The sequence below is a fragment of the Dermacentor variabilis genome, chromosome 3 (assembly GCF_050947875.1).
Source record: "Dermacentor variabilis isolate Ectoservices chromosome 3, ASM5094787v1, whole genome shotgun sequence".
NCBI lineage: Eukaryota > Metazoa > Arthropoda > Arachnida > Ixodida > Ixodidae > Dermacentor > Dermacentor variabilis.
In genome coordinates this window covers 108,300,718-108,328,451 of record NC_134570.1, presented here as the reverse complement: position 1 = coordinate 108,328,451, position 27,734 = coordinate 108,300,718, and the positions used below count along the sequence as shown (strand labels likewise).

Genomic DNA, 27,734 nt, shown 5'->3' with positions numbered 1-27,734 from the left:
AATTGATGGTACCGCAGTGTCAGCCCTGCGTTTGTTTGTTTCTTTTTTTTTTTTTTGCTTCCTAATCAACATTTCCGCAGTTTATGTCCACGGAAATACCATTCGTTTTTGCTGCAGTGTGGCTCCGAGCCTCTCACTGACGCGAGCAGCAAGCATCATATATAGGGCGTATGGGGAAACCAACCAATCACTCGCACATTGTTCGGCATATGCGATCATTCGGCTTAACCGGGTTCGTCTTAACGGGAGTCTATACTACATTACATAAGTTACAATAGACGCCTACTGTACACATACTGTAGTCCCACTCTCGTGCAGACACGATTAAAAAAAACAAGTCGTTTTATATATATATATATATATATATATATATATATATATATATATATATATATATATATATATATATATATATATATATATATATATATATATATATATATATATGTATGTATGTATATATATATATATATATATATATATAATGCCAAATATTCAGCCCACTTTTGAAAATTTATTTTGCGTGCAGCCATAGCGGCTAATACACGGAGCGACAGCACGCATTCGACGACTGAGTTGTGCAGCGTGCGAAAAATGGGATGAAATCATAATACCAGTGCAGCGTGAATGACCCTAAGTACTAAACGGACACACACACACACATAGAAACACGTTTAGACAGTTTATTCTGATTAATGCATTCTTCAAAAAGAAAACTCTATATGGTGATCATTATTAGAATAGAAAATGACGGTCGAAGTTTCACTCTTTTAATTTCGTGCCTATAAAGTGACACGTCAGTCGGACGTCACGAATTTCAATCTCTTTTCTCGTACTCGGGTTGTTTGTCGCGCAGTGAAAAAGTTATCGACTCCTTCAGAATGCAACATAGTCCACTACGCAGGGTGAAAAAAAAATATAATAAATGGGCCCGAGCACGACGCCGTCGAAATTCACGGTGCCACGGCACGCTCGGGCGAAGCCGTCTAGGCGGCTTATAATTCGCGCCTCCCGTATTTTGTTGTTGCGTGTTTTCTTTAAGCCACCCCTCAAGGAATATAAAGGGTGTTTTTGGTATTGCAAATGATTTACTTATACAGAACATCTTGTTTCTTTTTTCTATTGGCCCTGAGAGGCATTTATTGTCATTTATTGTCCTCGTGTGACACGAATCACGTAACGATATCTATGCTGCTGATACTGAAGCTGTAACCGTTCATGTTGGGACCCCCTAACAATAATACGGTTGTCGCGAGGTGTACTTTCGATCGCGATCGAGTCCGATCGGGATTTAATTTTCAGACGGCGACCGGCTACATTCCGCAGCTTGCGCATTGAAGCCGATTGCGATCGAGAAATTCGATCCCATCGCGATCGAAAAATGCACAGCGTGACATTCATATTACATGAGGCTGATAGCTTGCTGCAGACTTCGCGCGCCGTTTCAAAAATGCAAAATGCCAGAAAAAAAAAATAAGAGATGACGCAATTGACTCACTGGAGGCTCGCTCTTCATGAAACCCTTCCGCTTCCGGTGTTGGTTTGGCTGCATATTTTAAGGCTCTTGATGCGGAATCTGGGAATGTTCTGTGTTGCTCTTATCTCTGGAACGAGCTGTTAAGGGAGCAGAATTCGGTGCGACCGGCACTCCGGTCCTAACAGAGGCGTCCCGGGGTGCCACTTCTCTAGACGTTGCAAATCCCGCCATATATCATCGAATTGCGCCAGGTTCGCGTTTCGAGACTATCAGAGAGAGCGTAACCTCCTCCTCCCTGTGAGCCGATCAGAGCAGACAAGTTGGCGAGTATGGCAGCATGGCGGACTTTGACATATTGCCCAGAACAGCACCTCGGATGGAGTCACGGAGGTATTCAGTGTAGCGCAATTAGAACATGGACGCAGAGGAAAAACTGGAAACACACGAGCAGAGCTGATGATGGTGATGATGATGACTTCCTGCTTGTCTCGTTCTTCCTCTGCGTCCACGCACCAGCTGCGTTACGCTGAACGCCTTCGTGGTGAACTGCCAACGAGTCGAAATCACAATCATGATCAACCTCGGATGTTACCTCCTGATCAACTTCGGAGTTATGTTGTCACATTTGAACAGACGACAGTGCATCGCTACTGATCACGTGCAGCATATGCGACCGCGCTCAAAAGGTCGAGTTGCGCCAACCGAACACTGTTGAGCACTGCAAATCATGCGCGAGAGTTTGCAAATGGTGAAGGAAGCGGAATGCAAGTTCATATATTCTTTTAACTTTATTCGTTGCCATGCACAGCAGGGTTGATCGTCTTGCTGTGCGTTTGTTCGGCTGCGCACTTTTGACCTTCATAACCGAAGTGTAAAGGCCGCGGATCCAGAGTGATTATGACAGAAGCAAGGGGGAGAGAGAGAGAGAGAGTGAGAGAAAGTTTAATGCTAACTGTTAGCCTATAGGCTTCACATGACACTCTGTTACTCCAGGTGCGATGTATGATGAGTGGTGACATAGAGAGGAGAGAAACATACACACACGCTAAAGGTCTTAGCAGGTTTGTACACAGCAGACAAGCTAAAAGCGCCTTCTAATGTGCTTACAATAAATCAACGTGGGCGAAACTCTCGCACTAAATGTACGTTCTTCAGTCGCTTAGTCGAAGTAGATGGTCCAGAGAAAGAGAAAAGCGAAACGCTTATTGGCAACGTCAGCGAAACAAGCATTCATCACATTTCAAGTTGTAAAACGAGGATTCAAAGCAACAACGCTAGCGTTCGCTTCATAAAAAAAATAATAAAAATCGGAGGTGGAGCTTGCCGCCGTGAGTAAAAGGTTTATGGCAATTTTTTTTTTTCTTCCACCTTCTGTGGAGAAATAATGAGACTTAGCAAGACGGTCTCGTGACCCCGTGTGTTGTGGAACGCGTGTTAAAGAAAAAGCAATGTAATGCGCCCAAAACATATCGCTGCTCTGCTTGATCAATAACAAGCAAAAATATTGATTTCCAATAATTTAGGCGTTCTAACACTGTAGTCACGCAGTTGTCACAATAAATATTATAAGCGTACTAATATAACCGCAAGACCATTCCTATACTGAAAACGTGTTCTTCTGAAAGTCTCGGTTTTAGAAGCGAGCAACACTTTGTGCTTGGGTGTGCTGGTCTGGTTTACTGGTCCCACAGTTTTTTTTTTGTCTTATTCTTTCGTTATTTACTTTTTCCCTTTCGTATAACTTGTGCGATGGGTGATAGCTTGAATAGGCCGTGCACGACATGAGAAGTATTTTCTTGAAAAACAATATGCATGATAAAATTTTCGTTGCCTTTTCTTTTTACAACAGCTTCAAGGCTCCCTGGCGTGTTCGAATGCGCAGTGCTTTCACTGCGCATTCGGGCGCGCAAACCGCGGCACATGCAAATGACGTCACAGCCACTCAACATGCTACGAGGAGATCTGTTCTTTAGCAATTCGTGCTGTATTGGCGAGGTAGTCACGGGTACCTATCCACTAGGTATCCCCGTCACAACTGTATTGGCTCATATCTTTTCTTTTTTTTTTCAGAAGAAATAACGACAGAGAACTCTTACGTTAGGGTCTACGGGAGCGGAGGAGTAAATGACGGTTCAGTGAACACGGGAATGACCGATATAGTACTGTGGACTGATGCGCGTAAACATCGTCCGTTCTGGCTTCAAGCGGCTTTGTGATTCTGCAAATCGATAATTTGCAAGAGACTATCGCGTCATAATAATAATTCATTTCCCATCACTTGTACAAGATGGCGGAAGCAGGCGGTGAAAGCCGCCGAACCAATCGCCAGCTTGACAAAGCCGCGCTATGCAACTATGCAACTGTGCATTCGCTACGCAACAATGCCTAAATGCAACAATTCGCTGTGATAATGCCAAGAAACATGTTGCCTTCACGCGTTGAGAAATATATAACTGCTTGGAAATTTAAAAAGTTAAAGCATATTAAGTAAAGCTAAAAGAACGCATGAAGCTATAAGCTGGAAGATTACACAAATCCATGGGGTATATGTACGATCACTGCGCCGAAGTACTGTCTAGTATTTTTTGTTGGCAACTCTGTACTGAATACTTTTCATTTCTCCCATCTTTCCTCGATCGACCACAAAGGCTTTGTTTCTTTTATATGACGCTAAAGAGTAGTGCTAAATTAGCTTTATTTTGGTGATGTGGCTTTTATTTTTTGAAGGCATTGATATGCATTTATTTGGCTGCAAGACGTTATGTGGAGAAAATTAAGGCCTCAGCTTCCCTATTTAAATTTAGCGCTACCGTTACAGAACCGGCCCCTTAGTGTGACGTCACAAATTCCAAAGTACTTTTGCCGTGTTTGGGCCGTTCTTGGTGAGAAACATTTCTCGAAACGCGTTGAGTCTAGTCATTGGTTCTTTTAGCACACAATGTAATCCTTGTTCGTTGATAGACTATCAACTACATAGTTCCGAGCAGACGTTGTCCATATCTCATGACCTCACAAAGGGCACGCGCGGGAACAGCAAGCCTGTCTTCTGTCTATCAGTGTTTGACTCACTGAGACTCCACTCACGGACTGTCATTTTTAGCTTTCCTGAAGCGAAATTTATCACCTATATACCTAAACGTAACCTTACGTTTTGAGTGCCTTTATGAATATATCGTTCTTTCTTTATTTATTTCTTTTTTGTAAATCAACCAGAACGTGAAGCTATTATTGCTATTGTGAGGCGCATGTATATTCGCCGGCACTAATAAGATGTTCGCCAGGGCTTAGTTAGTGTTGTGTCTTCGCAAGAAACTAGCACGAAGAAGGGCAGGTAAAAGGATTTGACACGCCGAAGCGCTATTCACGAACGGACTTGCGTATGTCCGTTAACTACTAAACATTATTTTTTTTTACGCAAAACGACACAAACACGCACACACTGCGCGTGCTCGTCTACTAACACTATATAATAGAACGAAAACCCTCCAAGCAATGAACAGGACTTCTGTGAGGACTATCTAGATAGAGTCGCAGGAAAGTGCTTTGTCGTGTTTAGTCTCGCGATAATATAAACAAGTGTATGGCCTCAGCTTGGTGCGAAAACATTTCGACGCTCAGCGTGGAAACGTGTTCTTATCGAAACCCTGGCATCGATGCTCTTATTTTCATTGGGCTTACATAGTCTGATCTCGCCATTGATTTCCACAAAGTCATTAACGCCCCACTGTGCACCAATGAATACAAAGATGGAGATTGAGCTAAAGCAGGAACAAGATTGTTACAAACGTACTGAGTCGTTAGAGTTGGTCCTTCTGATCATTAATTGACGCATCTAAGTGCTCCGCGTAAAGTGTGTAATTTATTACAAGGTATTTAAAATGTACATCGCTGCCGATCGCAGCACACTGCTCGGCGGAATTCCCAGCCGCCCCTACCCATATGACGTGAATCACCCATATGACGTCATTAGGGTGAGCTATCCAATTGGCTGCCCAGGGCGTGTCATCGATAATTTTTCCGCCTTTATGGTGAACAAATGATGTTCGTAATAGTTGGAATGTTAGTTAATTTGTTTCTATAAAAAGAAAGTAACAGAAAGAGAATGCACAAAAACAATTTCTCACTACACTTAAGCACTTCTGGCACACAGCAAGCGTCGTCTGCTTGTGTTACCACGTGCTCCATTTTGACGACAGCTCGGCGGTCAGAGTCGGTCTCAATCTTTTCGCGAGCACTATGATTCGACTTTGTTGCGTTGTGGACTGCAAACGTAGCGACTGGCAATACGTCAAGCTGCGACATCGTGTCCCTCTGCAAGGCAGCAGACGAGCGGAGTGGCTGCAGCGCATCTGACTGTCGCTATCCGATCGGCGCCAGAATTTGCGCGTTTGCGGCCGTCCCTTTACACCGGAGGATTACTACCACAATAGCGTTTCGCGAGTTTGGTGTTCGGGTAAACGCAATCGAGGGAACAGGACCTTGCCGTTTCACGGGATGAGCAGAAGCGCAAACGTGAGTGATCTGCACGGTGCAGCCACCTGGTGGCATAGAGCTCAACCACACACAGTAGCAGTAACAAAATGTATTCTTCTTTGCTGCTGGTGTAAATTTTTCGCAGGAGTGTAATCGTTAACATGCTGTTTTTGTAAATGTTTAAAATGTTTTACACTTGGTTAGAGAAATATATTAGCGCTCTGTTTGGCTGGTTAAGCGCTGCGCCAACAAGTGGCTGGGCCGTGCAGTCCGATCAGGCCGCTCACGTACGTCTACGCTAAAGTTGCTTCGTCAGCTTGAGTTTATGCCTCCAGCTATCTACCGAAATGCCCAGCTTGCCAGTGGTTACCGGAATACCAGACACGTCTGGCGCTTCGACAGACTTGTCGCAACGCATGCTGCTTTGATAGCTCTCGCTTGGGGTCGACTGCCAAGCAGCTGGCGGAGAGTTAGGAGAGGCTTCATGCGCTCGCTCCTAGAGAACCGGAAGTCGACGACACGACGTGCCATCATGACGCAGAGCCAGTGAAGGCGGAGCTTAGCCAACACCCTCTAGACTTGGATTAGCCCCGATCACTCGGCGAACGAGTTGAAGAGAAAATGCATGACTGTGGAGGAGGGTAACTTGTAATCGTCCCTAGCTCTCTTAATATGACACGTTTCACACAAATTGTGGTGCGAATGATTAGCTTTAGCTGTACCCTACGCGTCTACAAAATTTGTCCAAACCGTTTCAGGGGCCCTTTAAAGGGACACTAAAGGTTACTATGAAGTCAAGTTAAAGTGATAAATCAATGCTCTAGAACGTCTAAGGCGTCAATATAATCGCGAACAGAGCTTTAGTAACGGAGAAATTGAGGTAAATGCATGACACGATTTGAGACCCCCCAGCGACATTCCGGTACAAGCCCGTTGACGAAGGCGCTCCTCATCATAATTAGTGTCACTAGTACTCAACTACTAGTATTAAAAAGATAATTTCATTAGGTTATAAGACGGAAGAAAATGCTACTTGTCTACTCCTGTTTGATTCTAAGAAAAAATAACATTTTGACGTTACCCTTCAGTAGTATCGGTGGTCGAAAGGTTTCGTTTTCGCTGTACTCCGCCGCACGCGCTTTGGAGTTTCAGTTGCTTCGTTATCGCGTCGTGCTGCGCTGGTTCTGCTGGCTCCCGAAACTTGCATTTGGAACAAGCAGCGAGAATGTCACGTTCATGTGATGTCGTGGGATGTGCGAACGGTCCTCGGAACTTGACCAAGGGCAGTTGCAGCGGCGAATCCAACGTTACTTGTCACTGTGTGCGAACGAGTGAACGTCTCTGTTCGAAGTGGTTAAGTGCCGTACCACTGCCACAGAGCGTTGGCAAAGAGCCGAAAAATCGCATAGTGTGCTCGCTGCACTTCGGTCCAGAGGATGACGAGTTTAACGCCGACTTACTGAAGTCGTGTGGAGTGCCTTTCAAAGCAATGCTTTCCCGTAGCGCTATTCCGTCGGTCTTGCCTGCATTCTCCGAAGAGCAAGAACAACTGCAGGTCGAAGACGGGGCGGAGAGTGCGGCATTTGGCTTTCACGAAGGAAAAGCTACAATGTGCGAATATGTACAGCCATGACGTACAGTTGCCGTCGTAGTAGTACGCAACGACGCCGGCAGCGCGAGCCCTCAGCAGCAGGTCACGTTCATCAGTGCTTAAATCGCTGAAGTCGAGCCCAGCATAGCGAGCCAATGTGTCGTTGTCGGTCGTCTATTGCAACGAGCTTCAAAGTTGGCGTCATAATATGAACAACCAGCTTATCGTCGCGCGCTTTCCCTTCCGTTAGCCACCATAGTTCCGCTTTCGCGCTGCTGTCGGCTCTGTGTTGGCTTTGTTTCTGACCGCGCGTTTGCGTTTTGGGCAGAAAAGCCGTAGCGCAGTCTGCGGGCGCCGTTTTACTCACCGATGGCGCAACTTCACTATGAGACCATGACGTCACCGCTCCTCGATCGGAGGGCAGGCGATTTGAACTGCGCTAGAGGTACGCGGACGCTTCAGAACGCATTTTCTCTTAAATTAAGTCTCTTCTTCGCATGAAACAAGCGTTTCGAGGTTTCTGGGATGGTATTTCAACAGTTCACGTTGACTTAATATTAACCTTTACTGTCCCTTTAACCTCCAAGCTTCTGCCTCATATTTTAGCACCGATAGAATGCAATGATGGCACACGTTTCTTTCTTTTCAACAATAGTGTTAAGCTTCCAGCCAGGATTCGGTAATGCCTGCCGTCGCACTCCAGCCCACTTTTTTTTTATTCCTCTGTAGATTTCCTTCTCTTGAACGTTGGCCGCCTAAAACGACTCAGCTTCTGACCGAAACGCGACTCGTTTTCGCGTCCGGCTCAGAAAACAAACGAGCGAAAAGTGTTTATTTTGCGGAAGAAGGCTACGCGGTGCTTGGATATGGACAGTATACAGTCTGAAAACAATGGCAATCGCGTCTGTCGATATCCGTCGGCGGAGGCCGTTTGAGTGCGCGCAGCGTCATAGTTGGTTCTTTGTTCTGTGGCGTCGTCTCGGCTGGGACACGGTGCTCGAAACGACAACACGGATTCGCTCTCGGTGAAACACATGTACAGGAACTACGAAACGCGTATTTTCTTTTTTTTTTTTTTTTTACCGTAAGCTATTTCACGTGTTATCGCTACAACACACACTGCCGTCGTGGCACAGTTTCCGTGTCTCTCTGTTTTGATAACGAAGTCGTGGGTTCGGTCTATTATAGGTGTTCCGCGTTTTGTCCAGCATTCTTGCGCAAGAGCTCTCGCACTGTTAGCCACATCATGCCTCTGCATGATGTGGCTAACCTCAAGAGCAAAGTGCGATGCTGAAGACGAGTTAACGATTTACCGTCCGCGTTTATTAGAACGCGAGACTACCGGTTCGATCCCCACTGCCTTGAGCGGGCACGAAAAAGAAAAAAAGAAAGGGTCACGAAAATAATTGACCCGCTGTTGCTCCACTACAGTGTCCCTCATCGTCCTTGTATATTGCTTTGGGACGTTGAACCCCACCGATGAGTCAAAACCTGTCTTTTATGCAGAGCGAGCGATAAATGTATGAACCAAATTTCGTTACCAGAAATATGGAATACAAAAGACCACGCGTTACTGCACGCGCGTGCCAAAGGAAAACGGCGTCATCGTTGGCAGACCCGCCTTCCGAGTCGCGATCTTCGTCGTGTCGAAGGACGGTTCCGTCCAGAGTTCGGCAGGCTCGTGTCACTTGTGCTTGCAAGAGGATCAACTTCAGTGGATGTTGTCGACCCAAATATGTGTCTCAAGAGTTTGTCGGCACATGGAGATTCTAAAGCCTTTCGGCAGACATTAAATAATCGAAAGTTGAGTTATCATCTAATAAACGAAAGACATATAATGTACATCGCTGCGAGATATGCGAGATTACGCGTTTCCACCACCTGCATGGTTTCCGCTGTCGTCAGCATGTATATAGCCAACAGCTGCATGCCAGCAAGAGGAAACAAGCGCCATGCTTTACAACAGTAGCTTCGGAGCCTCACCATGAGATTTTATATACTCCATCGCGCTTATTGCAACCACTTTATCTTTTGTTGGCGGCGTCTTTCCCCTGTGAGCTGCATAGGGTGGGCTGAAAATACTTCCATCTGCTCCTACTTGCACATACTGTCATCGCTGAATCCTGGCAGCCTAGACAAGATTTTCCAGTGTCGTGCGGACATGTTTAGTGTTTCACGAGTGCTCTATAACTTGTAGAAGCCCAAGGAGACCTTAAAATATTATTCTAAGATCTCCTTGGCGTAATCACGCTGCAACTGCGGGAGAAGATGCAGTTCTGAGTCGACAGCATGCATGATCCATCGTGTGCGATGAATTTCCCCGCATAAAACAAAAGATATTTATATTATACACGTGAGTTGTGCCCCACGTCATGGACATAAACAAGTTACGTACGAGAACATGACTGGTGACTGGTTTCATCATTAGAAACACAGACACATATTTTCTTTCTGAGGTTGCGTCAAACGGAGCGTATTCATGCTTGTATCAGACATGTCATCATCATCATCATTTATTAACCCTTAAAGGCCTCTGTTGGGCTATTACGTAAGGGGGGAGCATAAATAAGAAAAAGAAAGGTACAAACAGTCATGACCGAAGTAAGAAACAATAACAATAAGATTCATAAGGAGTAAAGAAGGTGTCATCAAATGAATGTCAAACACAAAGAGTAATAACTAATGCACTAAAATATATGTAATGTAGTAAAAATAAGTCAAATCCATTAAGCATCAATACTCAGAAAGTTCGTTAGTATGTTTCGAAACTTGGTAGGGTTACGTTCCATTACTACGCGGTCCGGTAAACTATTCTCTGCAGTCGAAACCTACCTCCAAGACACAGGTCTCCGACTATCTCCACTGAAATCGGAGCTGCTCGTCTACCGCTCGCGCCGCCGGCCCAAGCCTACAGCCGAATCGCGCCAATGTGACGACATAATCCTCTATACGCAAGACGGCTCCTGCATTCCCCGAGTCCCGAAGATACGCATCCTAGGCATGCATATAACAGCCAACGGGTCAAACATAGAAGCTATTCGCAAAATCGAAGGCAAGGTTACCGCGGCTACCCGCCTGATCAAACGCATCACAAACAAGCACACGGGCATGAAGGAGGACAGTGTCATGCGCCTCATACACTCTTTCGCAATCAGTCACATCACTTATGTGGCTGCCTTCCATAACTGGAATGTCACTGAAAGGGAGAAAATCAACACCCTTATACGCAAGACTTACAAGATCGCCCTTGGCCTACCGGAGTCCACAAGCACTGCTCGTCTGCTACTACAGCTGGGGGTATACAACACGATTGAGGAAATCGTGGATGCGCAAAGAACCTCTCAACTCGAACGCATGTCTCTGACAGCCACGGGCCGGTACATCCTGCAGAAACTCGGCTTCAACTAGCACGTCCAACACGGTCAGAAACAGGTCATTCCACCTGACCTCAGCGACACGCTGATTGTCGCCCCTATACCTCGAAACATGCACCCCGAATTTAATCGGGGCCGACGCCAGGCCCGCGCCAAGGCACTGCTGCGCTCCTTGGGTGGAAAGAGGACTACGCGCTTTGTAGACGCCGCAGAATACACACGAGAACACCGGTTCACGGCGGTAGTCGTAGACGTTAGGTCCAGGCTTACGCACGCGTGTAGTGTCGCAACGGAATACCCCGAAACAGCAGAAGAGATAGCGATTGCGCTTGCGCTTACCGACCCCCTCTGCGAGGTAGTGTTTAGCGACTCACAATCCGCAGTTCGCAACTACGCGCGGGGGCGCATTTCCTCCGACGCTCTCCAGATTCTAAGGAAAGCTGGTCGACAGCACTTCGATAACACCGCCATCATATGGTTTCCAGCGCACATTGCCACCCCCACCGATGAGGGCCTCATTAACTTGAACGAGGTAGCACACCGCTCTGCGCGAGAACTGACCCGCCGCGCAGAGCCTCTTCGAGTTCGGAACTGCTGGCTCAAAACACGCGAGAACGCCTGGTCAGGTACAATGACATCACCAAGCACTACCAGCTAGGCAGGCGGTTGCTGCCCCCACCTCACCCCATGCTGAAACGTCGCCAGGCAGTCGTCTGGGGACAATTGCAAACACAAACCTTCCCCAGTCGGGTGCGATTGCAGCACATTTTCCCCGCGCAATACCCGACTGCTCTTTGCAAATTATGTCAGGAAACTAGAGCGACGCTGTCACACAAGTTGTGGGAGTGTCGGGTTACATCAGCTACAATGGCAGTAGCTCCGGAGGCTCTAGCGTCGAAGTGGGCCGCCGCTCTGCGCAGCTCCAACCTCAAGACACAAGAGTGGGCTGTCCAGCAAGCCCGAGAGGCGGCGACGAGGCAAGGCCTCGAAGTCCCCTCATGGGAGACCTGAGCCCGGGTCACCAAATTTGCCGAATTCAGAATAAAGTTGTTTCCATCCATCCATTCTGCAATAGCTACCGGCAAGAAAGAGCTGTTGAAGGATTTAGTAGAGCCGTGAAGGCGTTGAATACTGAGGTTGTTTGAGAGACGGCGTGAAGTACGGTTGGGTGGCAAAAGAAGTGTGTCGCGTAAATGCGGGAAATTGTAATATAGCTTTTGAAAGAGGCATAAGCGCTGTCAAGGTGTAAAAAAGAGGAAATCGCTTCTTAGTCCGCCTGAATCCTGTGAGAATGACTATACCGCTTTCCTTTTTTTATCTCATACACGAATTCTCTCCTTGTTAGCACGTTGTTCACTCTGCGTGTGGTCCGCAAAGCATTGGTACACATCAGGGGCGTTGCGATGCCGTTGGTATCAGCGTCGGTAGCCAAGCAAGCGCGTGCGCGTTGAGCCTGACGCAGTGCTTTCATAAACGGACCGGCTTTCGTATAGCATCGTTTGCGGGGGTTATTACTGTAAATTTTATTTCAAAGAGTCACTTCAAAGAGGCGCTACGAAAGATGTTTTTACGAGCGCGAAAGCAGCTTGCAAATACACGCAAAGTGCCTCGAGAGGCCAGTCGCGCGGCAATTTTGCGTCTATTCGCGGGCTTCCTTCATCACGCTCGGAAAAAACACTTTCATGTAGCACGTATTGAGCAACAGAAAGCTGTATCGGGAGTTTTTTTCACGTTGTTGTACAATTTTCTCGTTGTCACTCTTCATCTAGTTATAATGTTTGAGAAGTTGATTAATCAATTAAGATAAATTATGTAATTAGGCGGAATGCAGGAAATGCTCTTGAGTATCTCCAAGCGACTGCAAACAACATTACCTCGGTTCTGTCCAGCGACGTGGCATTTGCAAATGTATATTTTTTTTAATCTTGATGCATGATAGCAGGGACACCCTATACATCGGGCCATTCGATATCTCCAAATTCGCCTGTATGGCGTTCTGAAACGAACTTCTGCGAAGTACATGTTCGTCCCATACTGATTTGTTATATCCAGTAGACAAAACAAAGCCGGGAAAATAATCCACTTATTGAGAACAAAACTGTACACGTAGGCAGCATCGCTTGCATGTTCCTTAAAGTGTTCCTCGGCGTCACTACGCAAGAACGGCGTTCTCGATGCGTGCTATCGTGCAACCTTTTCCAACCCTCTTCACTTAATGTCGTCACCGTGTATAGCAGCGCAGCACACTCGCCGGGGAAGTGTGTCCTGAAGCGTCGGTCGAGGCGGCTGCTCACCTGGCAGCGGATGGGCTGAGTTCGATGTATCCAGTGTGCGGCTCGTTATGAGAGAGTTATTTCACATGAGTATCGATCAGCAGGCTTCGCGTGTTCGATAGAAGAATGGTTTCACTTCCTCCGGGTTCGTTCCGTTTACTTCGGTCACGCTACGAGAGACGGCGTAGCAGGAAACTCCGGATTAATTTGGCCCCCGTGGGGTGCTGTACATAACGTGCACCCAAAGCTTTGTGTAGCTGAAACTTTTTTTTTTTTTTGTATTCCGTTCCCATGGGAATGTACGGTCGCTGAGGTGGCACGTGCACCCGAAATATCTGTCGTGTTCCGCCGAAATAGTGCCTTCTTGCGCCGGTAAATTCTTACTGCGTGACTTCCAGAGAGAAGACGGGGAATGCGGGAGATGGAAATTCAAGACGATGAGCCAAACGTGAACAAGGTGAATGCTGGAACCCCACCTATATATACTGTGGAAAGCATACGTCGCCTTGAAGAAGACAAGTCCACTTGTCGAAACGTTGGCTCCAGCATTCACCTTGTTCACGTTTGGCTTACTGCGTGACTTGTAGCCCACGAATCCTCAGAAACGTATTGGTTTTGTCGCATGGTCAGGGTTATACAAGCCTGCGGACTACAGAGAATCTCCACGTCGGTGGAGAAAGTACCCAGCTGTACGTCTCCTCACGTTTCTTCAAGTAAACACCCCTTTTTCTTTACCTGATAAAGGTGTAACATTTTGCGATGGTTTGTAGAATCATGGTCATGCTGCATCCTGTTTTGCGACGACGCCGCATATCGCACGAATCTTTTCAAATGCACTTTGAACACTTGTTACGTTGGAGGTGTTGATAAAAAGGACCTCTCGAGAATTTACACCAATTTTCGAGCAAACATGTAGTAGAAAAAGTGCTAAACAAATAACATATCGTCTCCGCGCGTGCATCATGTGGTTTCAAGTCAGAGCGGAAACTTTGTTGTTAATGTTTCTGGTTTAGCTTTGGAAATGATAACAAACCGATGCCCGCCAGGGTGGTTAACAGGATGAAGGATAACGTCAGTAGCCCAGTACTTGTGGCTCACTGTATCCTCTGTCGGCAACTCTCAAGGGTTTAGAAACTCCACGTCTGTGCGCCCAGAAATAAAGCTACAATGCACTTCTTTTGAAGTCTTGAACTATAGTCCGCGGCAACATTTCTTGGCACACATTGTTCTACACGCTTCACGTTCGATGTGTCTAAAAAATAATATTTGGCGTGATTGCTCAGCTATATGTTATTTTTAAACCTACGCCCTGCGCGCTGCTGCGAGCATCTACGATTTTACAGCTTGCATACTGCAGGCGGAAGTGTTTATCGTGCAGGCCTCAACAACATACGCAAAAAAAGAATGCTATTGAACTGCCAAGTACGCGAGTACTTATATGTGATGACGCCGTGTTGGGCTAACAATGCCGGAGGTCAACGAAAGAAAGGTTAAACGGGGCGAACCGGTTCGCAGATGTTATTTATTTGACCGCCGACGCGATAAAATGTGCCATGACAGAAGCGAGCCACCGCGTATGTAGAATGGCAAATAAAATGCCGGCCAGAGGCGCCGACTTCCTAACATCGGGCCACTAAGTTACGTCACGGCAGATGTCGCGCATGTTTGCTCGCAGATGGGAGCTTTTGTCGATGCGAACGGCGGCAGCGCCCTCGTGCGCTGCGCAGTTGGATGCATTCGGAACATGTGCGCTGTGTTCGCGGACGGCGAACTGTTACTGCCGTTCGGTGAGTGCTGCGGAAGTCGATATGCATCTATAGTATGAGTCTTCGCGGATGTACTTACTATTTATAGGAGGCGCGATGGCACGTGACAAAACGATACCGTTGCGGGCTGTACGTGCATTCGTACAAGATGTACACACCGGGATTAGCATACGAGAGACCGCGTGTAAACAAACATTTCTGCCCACAGTGTTTCCGCGACAAGGGGACGTTTAGCGGGAAAGCTACACGTACGTGCACGTCATGTTTTGCCCTATCGTGATATGATAAGTGATATCACGTACCACGCAAGAGTGGTGGACTCTAACGGACGATTTGTGTGCTTGGCTATGTGCTCTCTCTCTCTCTCTCTCTCTCTCTCTCTCTCTCTCTCTCTCTCTCTCTACCTTCCCCATCTTTCATTCCCCCATCACGCTCCCATGTGTAGGGTAGCAAACCGGTTGAGCTAAACTGGTTAACCTCCCTGCCTCTCCTTCTCCACTTTTTCCTTCCTTCCATCCTTCCTTGCCCTGCCGGTCTCTCTCTCTCTCTCTCTCTCTCTCTCTCTCTATATATATATATATATATATATATATATATATATATATATATATATATATATATATATATATATATCTGTGCGCGTGTGTTTGTAGGTGTGCTGCTGCCGTTTGGAAGGCCTTCCAACCGATAGTCAGTTGACTCAAAGGTCAAGTTCGAGCTGCTACACTGGCGGTTTCGAAGGCCGCCAAGTCAATAGTCTATCGAGTCAACGGAGCACCTTACAACTCAATCGAAATCTCGATGGTCTTTGAGCAACGAAAACGGAAACAGTGCGAACATGCCCTCTCGTTCACAGTGTGGTCGTACTATCGGTTAGAAAGAACAAATCAAACCAAAATGGTCTAAACATACTATATATGAGGGCTATTAATTATTCAATAAAGTATTTTCGCCACTTAATATGTGCGAACTGCACATACTCTCGACAACAGCGACATGCAGCGACGCAAACTTTGCCGCAGTTTCGCCACTCAACAACTTAAAAACTAAACATATATGTATGGCAATGTATAAAGATTTCTTTAAATGTATAAACAAATATGAAAGAAATTATAGTGCTTTTAAGTGGTTTTAATGTTGTTTAACTTTTCGTGACATGAAAACGAAAGATCCGCAGCGCCACGCAATCTTACGAGAAATGCCTGAACCACTCAGCGGCCTTTCGAAAGTGCCGTGTAGCAGCGCGACAACTCCTTTGAGTCGATAGAGTTGTGGCATTTCGAAGGCCGTCGACTGGAAGGCCTTCCAAATGTGCCTGTGTGACACAGGTATATTCTCAACATTTGCTCCTTATCGAAATGGCTACATCGCACTCTGTGTTCTACATTTGCTAACTTATAATGTCGTACCAATTATGATTTCCTAGATGGTATCGGAGGATGAGTGCGCCGCTCTATGAAATGAAAAATTTTAAGAAATTAAAAGTTATCGAAGGTAGAGCCCAGAGGCCGATTACCCTACGGACCCTTTCACATTCAGATCTTGAACCTAAATGTGAACTAGGCCTCTGCCATCCCTTATCTCCTGCCGTCCCGGACTTAAATAAATAAATAAAATAATAATTAATTAATTAATCTATCAAACTAATCTCCAAGGGAGGAACGGCGTGTCGGGAAAACACTGCTTAGGAACAGTCGATGAAACCCGGTCTCTAAAGCCAATAACGTTCTCTCTCACTCATTTCCCAGATTTCTTAGGCTGACCTCACACTTACACACACGGTTTACGAACCACTTTGTAGTAATAGTCTTGGAAGTGGTGGTCATGCCATCCCTATAGCATAAGTTGTCGTACATATGCATTTGTCTCCTCTTTCTTCCCTCATGCTGTTGTGCACTGCAACAGCCTACCCGATACCATTGTCTCATGCACCGACCGCAAAACATTTCGCGCAAAAGAAAAATGCTCATTTTTCGTAACAACACTAAACATTGCCGCATCGCGCATTGAGCACAAATCGCGTATTGCGTACTCTAGATATTTACTGCGTTTATCCTTATTATGTTTGTTGCTGTATAATTACTCTGTACTCAACTTACAACTCGTATGTATACATAGGGTTTATTTCCTTACCGAATATCTTCTTTCTCGCTTTTTTTCTGATCGCCGTCTTTTTTGTGCATTTATTTTGTGAGTTTATTTTATCGAAGCAGTTGATGTTAACCCTCGAACGAGCACCCTCCCTCCCCACTCATGTAATTCCTTCGGGCCTTTAAGGTGGAAACAGACGCAACGAAATGAAAAATGACATATCATGCATGCCATATACTTGCCGACGATTCGTACGGTGCCATGGCTAAGTACTCTCTCTCTCTCTCTCCCGCTTCCTCTCCACTCCCCACTACCTTTACCGCGCGGGCAGGCGGCGGAATGGGGCTCGAGAACGAGGAGCGGCTGCTGCTGCTAGACCCGGGCACCGCCAGCGGTACGCGACCCAGGCGCACCAGTTACGGAGCCAATTACAACACCACCGCCATGACAGCCGCCGGCGCCACGTCCTCGTCAGCGACAACCGGCAGCGTCAACACCGCAGGGCCCGGATGCAAGTAAGAGCTTGCGTTCGCCCCTCCCCCCACCCCCCCACGTATACCCTTAACCCGCAGTTTCTACATGTTTCCACATTTTCTACAGTTCTGAGAGTGGGGTAGCAAGCCAGGTGCAACCAGGTTAACCTTCCTGCATTTCTTTCATTCACTCTCTATCTCTCTGTTCAGAATGCGCGCTCAGATAGTGGTCTGGCTCCCTCCTTTCTCTCTACGCTTGCCTCTTTATACCCTTACCCCAGTGCACGGTAGCTAGCCTGGGGCTTCTCTCACGAACATTTAATAACGAAAATAATAACGAATTTAAGAACGCGTTCTTAGATGTTCCGTAGACAACGCCTATAGTCCACACAAGGACGCGTTCTTAAATTCGTTATTATTTTCGTTATTAAATGCTCGCGCGAGAAGCCCCAGATGAGTGCTATAGACAACCTATATCTCCCTCTCCTTTCTTCTATATCTTTCGCGGTCTTCTACAAGAACTTTAAAAAGCATGTATGTGCACAAGCACTCAAAAACTCAGTCGTTCGTATCCACAATTAACTCAAATAAAAATAAATAAATAAATAAATAGATTGTTCGCATTATTCTTTACAATTACCGGTCGTTATAGCTTTACCGTGAGTGAACTCTCGGTAACTTGAATACGCAATTCCGCAAGATGGATGGCAAGCCATCTCGAAATTCCCCACCACCTTGCCGGGACGTCAAAGCTTTTGACGGAGTCTGACCGAAGCTGGTCAGACGTTTCCGAATTTACTGACATTTATAATGTGCGAATTTACTCAGGTGTTTCCGATCGCATGGAAAAACTAGCAAAAAGATAACAATTCGAGAAGTTTTGCGCGCGTTTTCTGTATTTTTTTTCCTTCACGTGAAGGCTGTGCATAGACAATGTTGCCGAGAAATCGAAATCCGTCGAGCGAACCCTGACGTCATGGACACCGCAGTTAAAGAATCGAAATCCAAGAGAAGTTTGTGCTCGTTTTCCTCTCTATAAGCAACCGATCATTTTTGTACCGAACGCACGCAGAGAAAGCCTGCAAACAGCTGTCTCTCAGTCGGTACTGATTTGCTGTTTCTCTTTGGTGTACGTCCCTACAACGCCGTCGCCCAAGGAGGCGGACAATGTAACCCCACCCTCGAAACTGCACTTTGAGTTGCGGATTGCTGAGAATGGAGTGACTGCGCATTCTTATCGATGAGGATGTGCAGTTACATCACTGAGATCGTTTCCTCGAACTGCTTTATTTCGTCACTGCCATTGTTCTTGCGTCCAAACCCTGGCTCATGCCCACTACGAGGGGATTGGCCATGAAGGGCGTTTTATATAATCCGAATAAGAGAATGTGTTTTTATTAGAACTATAACATAATAATATTTCCATAGCGGAGCGTAGGTTAAATAAAGATAAATTTAGGACTTGGAAAATGATATTGTTAAAGACTTTGAGATAAAATAATTTAACATCAAGAGATGAAATAATATAAACGATTGAGAATTTTAGAAATAGAATTAGGTAGTCGACTCAAATAATAGTCTGCGACCCGTTTTTCGCACGCGTATGCATGCTTCCTCGTCATCTTCTTCACCTAAATTTCGGCATGGATCTCTGGATATAAAGAAGCAGCGCAAGGGCCTCGTAACTCCTTATTCTATAGGGCAATGGATCATTGCTATCGACAGCCATTCAGCTACGGATAGCCTTTCCGCACCTCCCGTTGCTGTGCTGGCTCATACAGCTGAATCGGTCGAAACGTCATAGAGCGAGGGAGGAGGGAGGAAGTAGGTTAACTGGAATTCGTTTAGTTTGCTACCCTCTTCGTGGAGTGGAAATGGGGGGAGTGAACCTATGAGTCCACATTATCCGTACATATACTGGAAAATGCGCAGCGTATCTGCAGTCTCCATAACTCCTTAACGTACTGCAGAAAAACTCGTATAGCTTTTACGTCTATGAGGCCAGAATTAACCATCGTTTCGGTATAACACCGACTTGCGGTCGAGCCACTCTGGAAAGTTAGCTACGGGCTTCTTCCTTTTTTTTTTTTTTTTTTGTCGATGCACGAAGTCGTTTGCAAACAGTTGTCTCGCTGAAGGCTCTATATGTAGCTACAGATTAAGTTATGAACTACAGATTAAGTTATAAGATGAAGTTATGATTAGATTCCGTTTATGAACAAGTTAAAATTGTTTGCAGTGAAGACGAAGGAAGGAGCGCGCATCACGACCCATCATCCTCGTCGGCGTGCCTATATACGCGCTCCCGCGATCCCTACTATTCGGCGTCGTTCGCAGTGCGCGTGTACTCCGTATCTTATCTCTGACTCGCAGCGACTTTGCGGTTCGGTGCGCGAGTCCTCGTCGATCGCAACGCTAGTCTGTATCGCTTCGCTGCTGACCGATGCCGATGCAGCTCCCCTGGAAGACAGCGTGTAGTCTTCGACCGAGATACGAGGCGTCTTAGAACTCGGAATCGTGGTCGCCACCGATGCGCAGCGGCTGCGCAGTTCTTTTGCTGACGTGCGAGGTCGCGGGTACGATACCCCGCGGCTGCTGCTGCTGCACACAGAAGGAGACAGAATTGAACATTCCGCACTTCGGTGCGTGTTAGAGAACTCCGGATGAGCTGATAAGTACGTATAACTAAAATCATAAGAAGCCAGCAAACAATAACATATATATACATATATATATATATATATATATATATATATATATATATATATATATATATATATATAAACGAACGAGAAGAAAGGAAAGCATTGGGGAAATTGACCATGGTTGAAATGGTAGTGTAGAAAATGTAGGCTTCATTGTCTATTGGTTTTATACGGTCGTAATTAACAAAATGAGATCCTCGGTTTCCCTCCTTCTCTCGTTCATTCATAGCGATTGGTCTCGAATCTGGCAGCCTCGATGTCATTAGCTAGCACACCAAGGTTTTTCAGCCACGTGCCTGCTCTCTCAAGTTCACGTGTTACGTGGCACCATCTCGAAAAAAAAAAAGAGATGTTCCACATCCGCCCACCATGGCCCTGAGTGGCGCTGGCCAACACTCGCAGGCCTAGACCCACAGTAGACATATACGCCCCAGTTGATGGACGGATTGACAGTCGTCGCCGTAGACCAATTGGCAGTGCAACGCACGCGTTATGCGGAGGTTGTGGGTTCGGCTCCCGCCGGCGACAAGTTGTCATTTCGTGCCACTTTCATTTCCATTTTCTTTATTCTTTTACACGTTTCAATTTGAACCATACTTAATTTCCCCAATGATTTCCTTGGCTTCATTGTCTGTTGGCTTATGGGAGAGAGAGAGTAAAACTTTATTCAATGGAAATAAAATAAGGCACGATGGTTGGAGCCCCTATTCCAGGGCCCCACTGGCACGAGCGGCTCGCTGGGCTTGGTCCAGAAAAGCCAACTGGCTCTCCCGACCCTCGTCCGCAAGCCATGCCTCCCACTGCCTATTCCTCATTAGTGGATGTTGGTGTAATATGGGACTGTCTATGTGCGGAGGCCTCCTGGGGCACTCCCATGTGATGTGTTTTAGTGTGGGTGTGTCTGTGCACCACGGGCACTCGTCAGAGAACCTCGTGGGGTGTATTCTGTGTAGGTGGTGCAGGTTGGGGTATGTATTCGTCTGGATACGACGCCAGTCCCTCTCCTGTTCGCTGTTTAAATCGGAGTGAGGATGTCCAAAACGTCTCCGCTCCTGCCTTTGCTGTAGGAGGATGTCACGAGAATTCGGTGGAAGGACGTCGCTAGGCCATGCCGTTGCTCGGACGTTCAAACCTCGAGCAATACGGTCTGCCCTAGCGTTTCCTGCCAGTCGCTCGTGTGCCGGACACCAGACGATAGTGTGGTGCCCCTCTAGTTGAGTGCCTAAAATTTTGATTATTGATTTGGGTGCCGTTCCTTGTAAAAACAGGCGGCAAGCCGCTTGTGAGTCGGATAATATGACAGCCGAATCGGTTTGGCGCTCGGCGTCCTGAATGGCCAAGGCAATGGCTGCAGCCTCTGCCACGCATGCCGAGGCGGTTTTGAAGGATGCCGTTGTTACGTTGTTGTTGCATGTAGAGACTATGGTGAAAGTGTCTGAGCTGGCTCGACTGGCATCCGTATAATACACCCCCGGTCCCATGCCGAAACGTTTGTGAAGGGTCTTTGCCCTTGCTCTGCGTCGTCCGGGATGGTACTTGGGGTGCATGTTTTTGGGAATTGGGGCCACCGCGATGTGCGATCGAACATTGCGGTCTATCTGTGCCGTTTCCTCTCCGCAATACTGGGGTCTCAGGGGAAAGCCTAACCTCGCCAATACTTCCCTGCCCTGAGTTGAAGAACAAAGTCGTTCTTTCTGGGAATATAACGTCGCGACTGCGTACTCGTCAAAAGTATTGTGCAGGCCCAGTCCCTCGAATCTCTCTGTGCTAGTGCATTCGGGAAGACCAAGGGCGGCTTTGAAGGCTTTTCTTATTATTGCGTTTGCCTGTTTAATCTCTTGGTTTGTCAAGGCCTGATACGGAAGGGCGTATGTGAGTCGGCTAATCACGAATGCGTGAACCAGGCTGATGGTCTCTCCCTCAGTTAGGCCGTTTCTGCTTCTTGCCACTCTCCTTATCATTCTAGCCACGTTTCCTGTGACCGCCTTTAGTTTTTGTAGGGTGTGAGATGTTCCAGCATTCTGCTGTATCCACATCCCCAATATTCTGAGTGTCTCCACTTCACGAATTGGCACCCCGTCGAGAGTCAGAGTGAGCGGCACCCAGTCCTTCTTTCTTGCGTACTTCGCACGCACCCGAATGAATTCCGATTTTTCAGGTGCGCATGCCATGTCCGCCGCCCTCGCGTATTCCACGACTGCGTCTATGGCCTTTTGAAGGGTTTCTTGCTTGTCCCCGTAGGACCCCTGGTGAGCCCAGAACGTGATATCATCGCCATATATCGCACAACCGAGATTCGGGTGTTTATCTAGCTCCAGGGCTAGCTTTCTCATCCCTACATTGAATAGCAGTGGAGAAAGTATAGCTCCCTGAGGGGTACCTCTGTCGGGACAGTTGAAGGTGTCGGACCTCGTGGAGCCTAATCCGATTGTGGCCGTGCGGTGGCTGAGGAATGAGCGCACGTAGTTATAAATTCGCGTTCCGCAGTTCACCGCTTCCAGTCCCTCCAGAATAGCGTGGTGGGAGATGCTGTCGAAGGCCTTTTTGATGTCCAATGCCAGTACAAATTTATCTTCCGACCCTCTGTTGGGGTGCAGGACCTCGTGCTTTAGTAGTAGAAAAACGTCCTGCGCTGACACGTGGGGTCGGAAACCGAACATGTTGGAGGGGAACATGTTGTTCAGCTCTATGTGGTTCGAGAGCCGGACCTGCACAACCTTTTCAAAGAGTTTCCCCGCGCACGACGTTAGGGAGATGGGACGAAGGTTGTTGATGTTACGAGGCTTACCTGGTTTTGGAATAAGAATAATTTTTGCTTCCTTCCATTCTTTTGGAAGGACGCCGTCCTCTGTCCAGACCGTGTCGTTAAAGAATTTGGTCAAGCTCTTTAGCGTGTCGTCACTTAGATTGCGAATCATTGCGTTCGTGACCTGATCTACCCCTGGGGTCGTGTTTTTCTTGAAGGAGTGTGCCGCTGCGTAAACCTCTTCAAAGGTTATGGGGGCGTCCAGTTCCGGTTGGTCCTGACTTTCGTAAACGGGTTTGGTGGATTGCCCGGTCGGTACAGTTCCTACGTATATCTCTTTAATTTTGTCTATCATGTCAGCTTCCCGACCTTCAAACTCGTTTTCAAGCAGCTTAAGTGTGCGATTCGCGACTGTTTTTGTTCCTTCCCGGGTCAATCATACTTCGAAGGATGCGCCATGTTTTCTTTGTAGTCAACGTGCCCCGAAGCGAGTCGCTGAACTGACGCCAATTGCTGTCGCTTAACTTTTGTGCGTATTCGTTAGCTTCCTGCGCTAGCTGAGCTATCCGTATCCTGAGTTTACGATTAAGCTTCTGCCTTTTCCACCTTTTTGTGAGGCCTCTCCGGGCTTCCCAGAGATGCAAAAGGTGACGATCCACGGCTGGAGCCTCCGTTGTCGTTTCAATTGTTTTGGTGACCCTAGAGTGAATAACTCGGATCTGCTCGGCCCATTCTCCTACGTCTGTTATGCTGCCGATTGTTTTCTGTTTTTCACGAAATTTGGTCCAGTCGGATAGCCTTGCCTTGCCAATAGCTCTTCGAATCCTGGCTGCATTAACCGATATGCTTAAGATATAGTGATCACTTCCTAGGTTTTCACCGAGGTTCGTCCATCGCGTCTCACTTTCGTTGTTGGTGAACGTGAGGTCGGGGGAAGTGTCCTGGGACACGCTGTTCCCGATTCGCGTTGGGAGATCCGGTTGAGTTAGCTGGAAAAGTCCGTAGCGCTCTACAACGTCTGCTAACAATATGCCCTTAGGATTATGGTCAATTAACAAAATCGAGACCCTCGGATCCCCTTCTTCTCGCGTTTATACATATATATATATATATATATATATATGTGTGTGTGTGTGTGTCATTCGTGTAACAAGAGGTCCTGGGCAGTCGTTATATATAGCGAACACAACAATATCAGCAGAAGTGTCCGGCCAGGACAGAGAGCATTTCTTATTAGGGTACCAAATTGGGCGAGTTGGTAACGACCCACCTTCGTAACACGCACCACTTACGACATCGACCAGAAAAGAGAACACAGGACATGTGCTACCACAGCCCATCTACTGTGCTCTCTTTGCTCATCCCTGTTGTAAATGGTGCTGTTGAAGATGAAACATTGGCCACGGCGGCCGCATTTCGATGGGGACGAACTGCGGGAACACTCGTGTATTTAGATTTAGGTGCACGTTAAAGAACCCCGGGCGGTCCAAATTTACAGAGTCCCCCACTACGGCGTGCCTCATAATCAGATCGGTGTTTTGGCACGTGAAACCCCATAATTTATTTCTTTTTTTTTAAGCTGATATGTTGCTTACGAACTAGAAGGTCGATGAATTTCATTCGAGGAGGTGCTCTAAAATATTGTCCTGTTGTATAATGTTAAAATAATAGTTGCCCGAAACTGCACACTCTTAAAACGTTTGCGCCGCTTGGGGCTTATCTTTTCTTACATCAATAATCGTCATCTATCTTGACCGCACTTCCTTTCTTTAACGCTGCGCACCCGGTACTTCCAGTTCCCGAACGGCTAGCTCGTTATCAGCGTGGCATATAGTATTTTCGACAGGAAAGTAGCCAGCGCAGAGTTTTGAAGAATCGCAAGCAAGGCAGATTACGATCATCGTTGTGGTACAAGATAAGCCCCAAAGGGTGTAAACTTTTTTGAAGTGTGTAAAAGGAATAAAAACGAAAGGAACAATACTTCTTCACAATTTTATATAAAGAAGCGATTTTCGCCCCTGATAAGCGTCGAACTTATGATGGACATTCCTGACCGGTCTCGATGCAGTTCTGTGGTCATGGATATAACTTCGCAAGCTTTTCACGCCTGCGTGTCCCGAAACTCCTAAAAATTCTTCGAGGACGGCGTTAAAACACTTGCCCGGTGTCATACTTTCAGCAGTAGTTGTGTTCGGCCGGCAAATTAAACATGTCCAAACTGCAAATGCGCGCAGAGACTCTATGTAGAAAGTTCACAGGACAAGGTTTTCGACCGATGCACATTCTTCGCGTAGCTTTGTTGTAGTTGTTGTTGTTGTTGTTGTTGTTGTTAAAGCTGAAAAAAGAAAGGAAGGTGGGGGGAGGGGTCTGGGCTGTGGTTCTTTGCCATAGGAAGGGATCATCGGCATTAGGAGGCGATTTTCCTCGCGGCAATTGAGCCAGCCCATTGCTGCTTAGCTTGAGGTGATCTGGCGAGAAGTGGAGTATTCAACGTGACGAGGCATTTCGTGCGGAACATGCATGAGGGTACTTGAAGAAAGGTGTTCTCACGCGCTTCCTCCGCGACGCACTCGGCGGGATGAAGCCGCGTCGGCGAACTTGAATATCAGAGGTCATAAAAGCGTTCCTAATTGTCATTATACACAGCACGCGCGAACAAAGAACGAGGGATGGGAACAAATTAAGCATAAGTGCTGTGTGAGGTATAGGCCCTGCATAAGGTATAAGCGCCGTATGTGAGATACGTAATTATGTCGAACTAACTATAGCTTGCAAGCATATAAAAAAGGACTATAGATTAGTTGATTGGTTGGATTGATTTATTTGGCGCTGACGCGAAATGTCGCCCTTACCTACCATTGACGTTGCTGCCGAGGGTACGTTTACCCAGTTTGTCACTTGACGATTAAAGGCGGCGTGCAACCCCTCGCGTTGACGGGATGAGGAATTCCGGCAACGGCTTCGAAAGTTCGTCAAAATGCCAGAGAGACATAAATATAACGAGCGTAAATTATGCGCCTTGCAAAATCACTATACTGCTACTGTTTCGTGTGTAGCCAAGCCTTCCCGCATAGAAAGAAAGGTGACACTTCGGCGACAATTGTAAGCGGACTGCCTGCATGCCTCCCCGCTTTCAAACCGGATTCGGCATCCCGACGAGAGAGAAACATGCATTTAATTTCGGCCCCCTTAACTGGGCGTTGGGTTGTTGAGACACAGCTCAACGCTTGAGCATCGCCTGTATTTTTACGTACGTATATGGCTGATATGTGCGCTGCTCCAACACGAACAGTGCCCCCGCGTTTAGACATCGCGACGTCATTTGACGCTTCTTGTCTTCAAGCCTTGCTACCGCGACGAGGGCGAAAGGTCGACGTGTTGCCCGTGGTATTCCTTATTCCCTTCGCGCTGCAGAGCTTTCATGCGCCGTACAGAATCGCGTAGTGGCAAAAAATAAGTTAGTGTAACTTTTGCGCCTTGCCGCTGAACAAGGAAAGGAAAAGCACGAAACACAGTAAAACGAGAAAGGGTCCCTCTTTTCCTATTATTGCTATTGTAACGTTTCTTATGCGCAGTATATATTCCCATCCATTCACACCCTTTCCCTGAAATAGAGAACTTTAAGAATTTACCTTGTTTAACGCTTAGTATGAGCAGGCCCACAACTATGGAAGTTCGGTATCCTCATTTACTCGCAAAGAGAAGCAAATGAATAAGTGACAATAAAATAAAGAAAAATAAATTACCGCTTATATGTGTCGAGAGCACCGTGTATATGCAGGCTTCGTAGCCGTTGCCCCTTTGCCATTTAAGCGCTGGTCCGCAAAATGTATACCTTATACGGCTAACTGCAGTCTTTACAGTAAGCCGGAATTCAATGTAGGCCGCAACCAACGCGAATGCGCCGCACTGGGGCAAGGCGTCACCAGAACCCATCCAAACGCATTCCCCGACATATTGCGGCCGTGGCCGCCTACATTAAAACCAAAGCAAAGTTTGTCGAAAGTCAAATGTACATAAGTACAGGAAGTGGTCGAGCCAAAGAAAAACAGATTGACTGGTCAGCTTGACTGACCTTCTACATCACCGCTCTTCAAATCAGAAGACAGCGCTGTATGCGACAGCGTTAAGACGAGCGCGTCAAATACATTCGCTATGATCGACGCGCAAAGAATAGGTCAAAGGAGCCGTGAACACATCAAGTAACAAAGCAATCAGTGTGAACACGGATGTGTACTTTCTTCACAATATCGAGAAAGCGTCAATGAAGTTCTGAACTGCGGTGTCTTCTACAGTCGGGCATTTGCGCTCAGCATTTTGTTGAGCAAGTGCTTGCTGCACGGTCTGTTCACGGCTATTGCACAGGTCATTGTTCCGGACACCGCGTAGCGTGAATTGTTGTATACTTTTTGCTATAGCGACGCATGTTGTAATAGTGTTGTGCACGGTGGCGTTGGGCGACTACCACGCAATATTTTTCGATTTGAAAGAAATAGCCTGAGTTCGTACATGTTAAATATGCTTACAATGCGCGCACTTGGAAACGACTTGGTCTTTACTTATAGGGACAGATCATAGACAGCCCTTGTAGCTCTTTTTTGTAGCGTATATATTACTTTCTTGTAGTCGCTTCCTTTCATTCTACAGGATGTTTATGAAAATGCGTCCGAAATTCATCGAGAATGGAGAAGGTGCCATAATTAAGCGATTTCCTCGGGATTATATTTCAGGAAAGCTAGAGGTAGTAATTATGTTGTAAAGACGT

At 46.7% G+C, this 27,734-nt stretch overlaps 1 protein-coding gene across 2 annotated transcripts in view; it reads left to right on the top strand.

Annotated features, from left to right (window-relative positions):
* The window catches only part of LOC142576155 (ATP-dependent translocase ABCB1-like), a 221,568-nt gene that overhangs the window by 90,380 nt on the left and 103,454 nt on the right, over positions 1-27,734 (top strand). For both annotated transcript variants that reach the window (XM_075686122.1, XM_075686123.1), the window contains exon 2: positions 17,377-17,560. In XM_075686122.1, the coding sequence (XP_075542237.1) occupies positions 17,377-17,560 (184 nt within the window). The remainder of the gene's footprint in view (positions 1-17,376; positions 17,561-27,734) is intronic.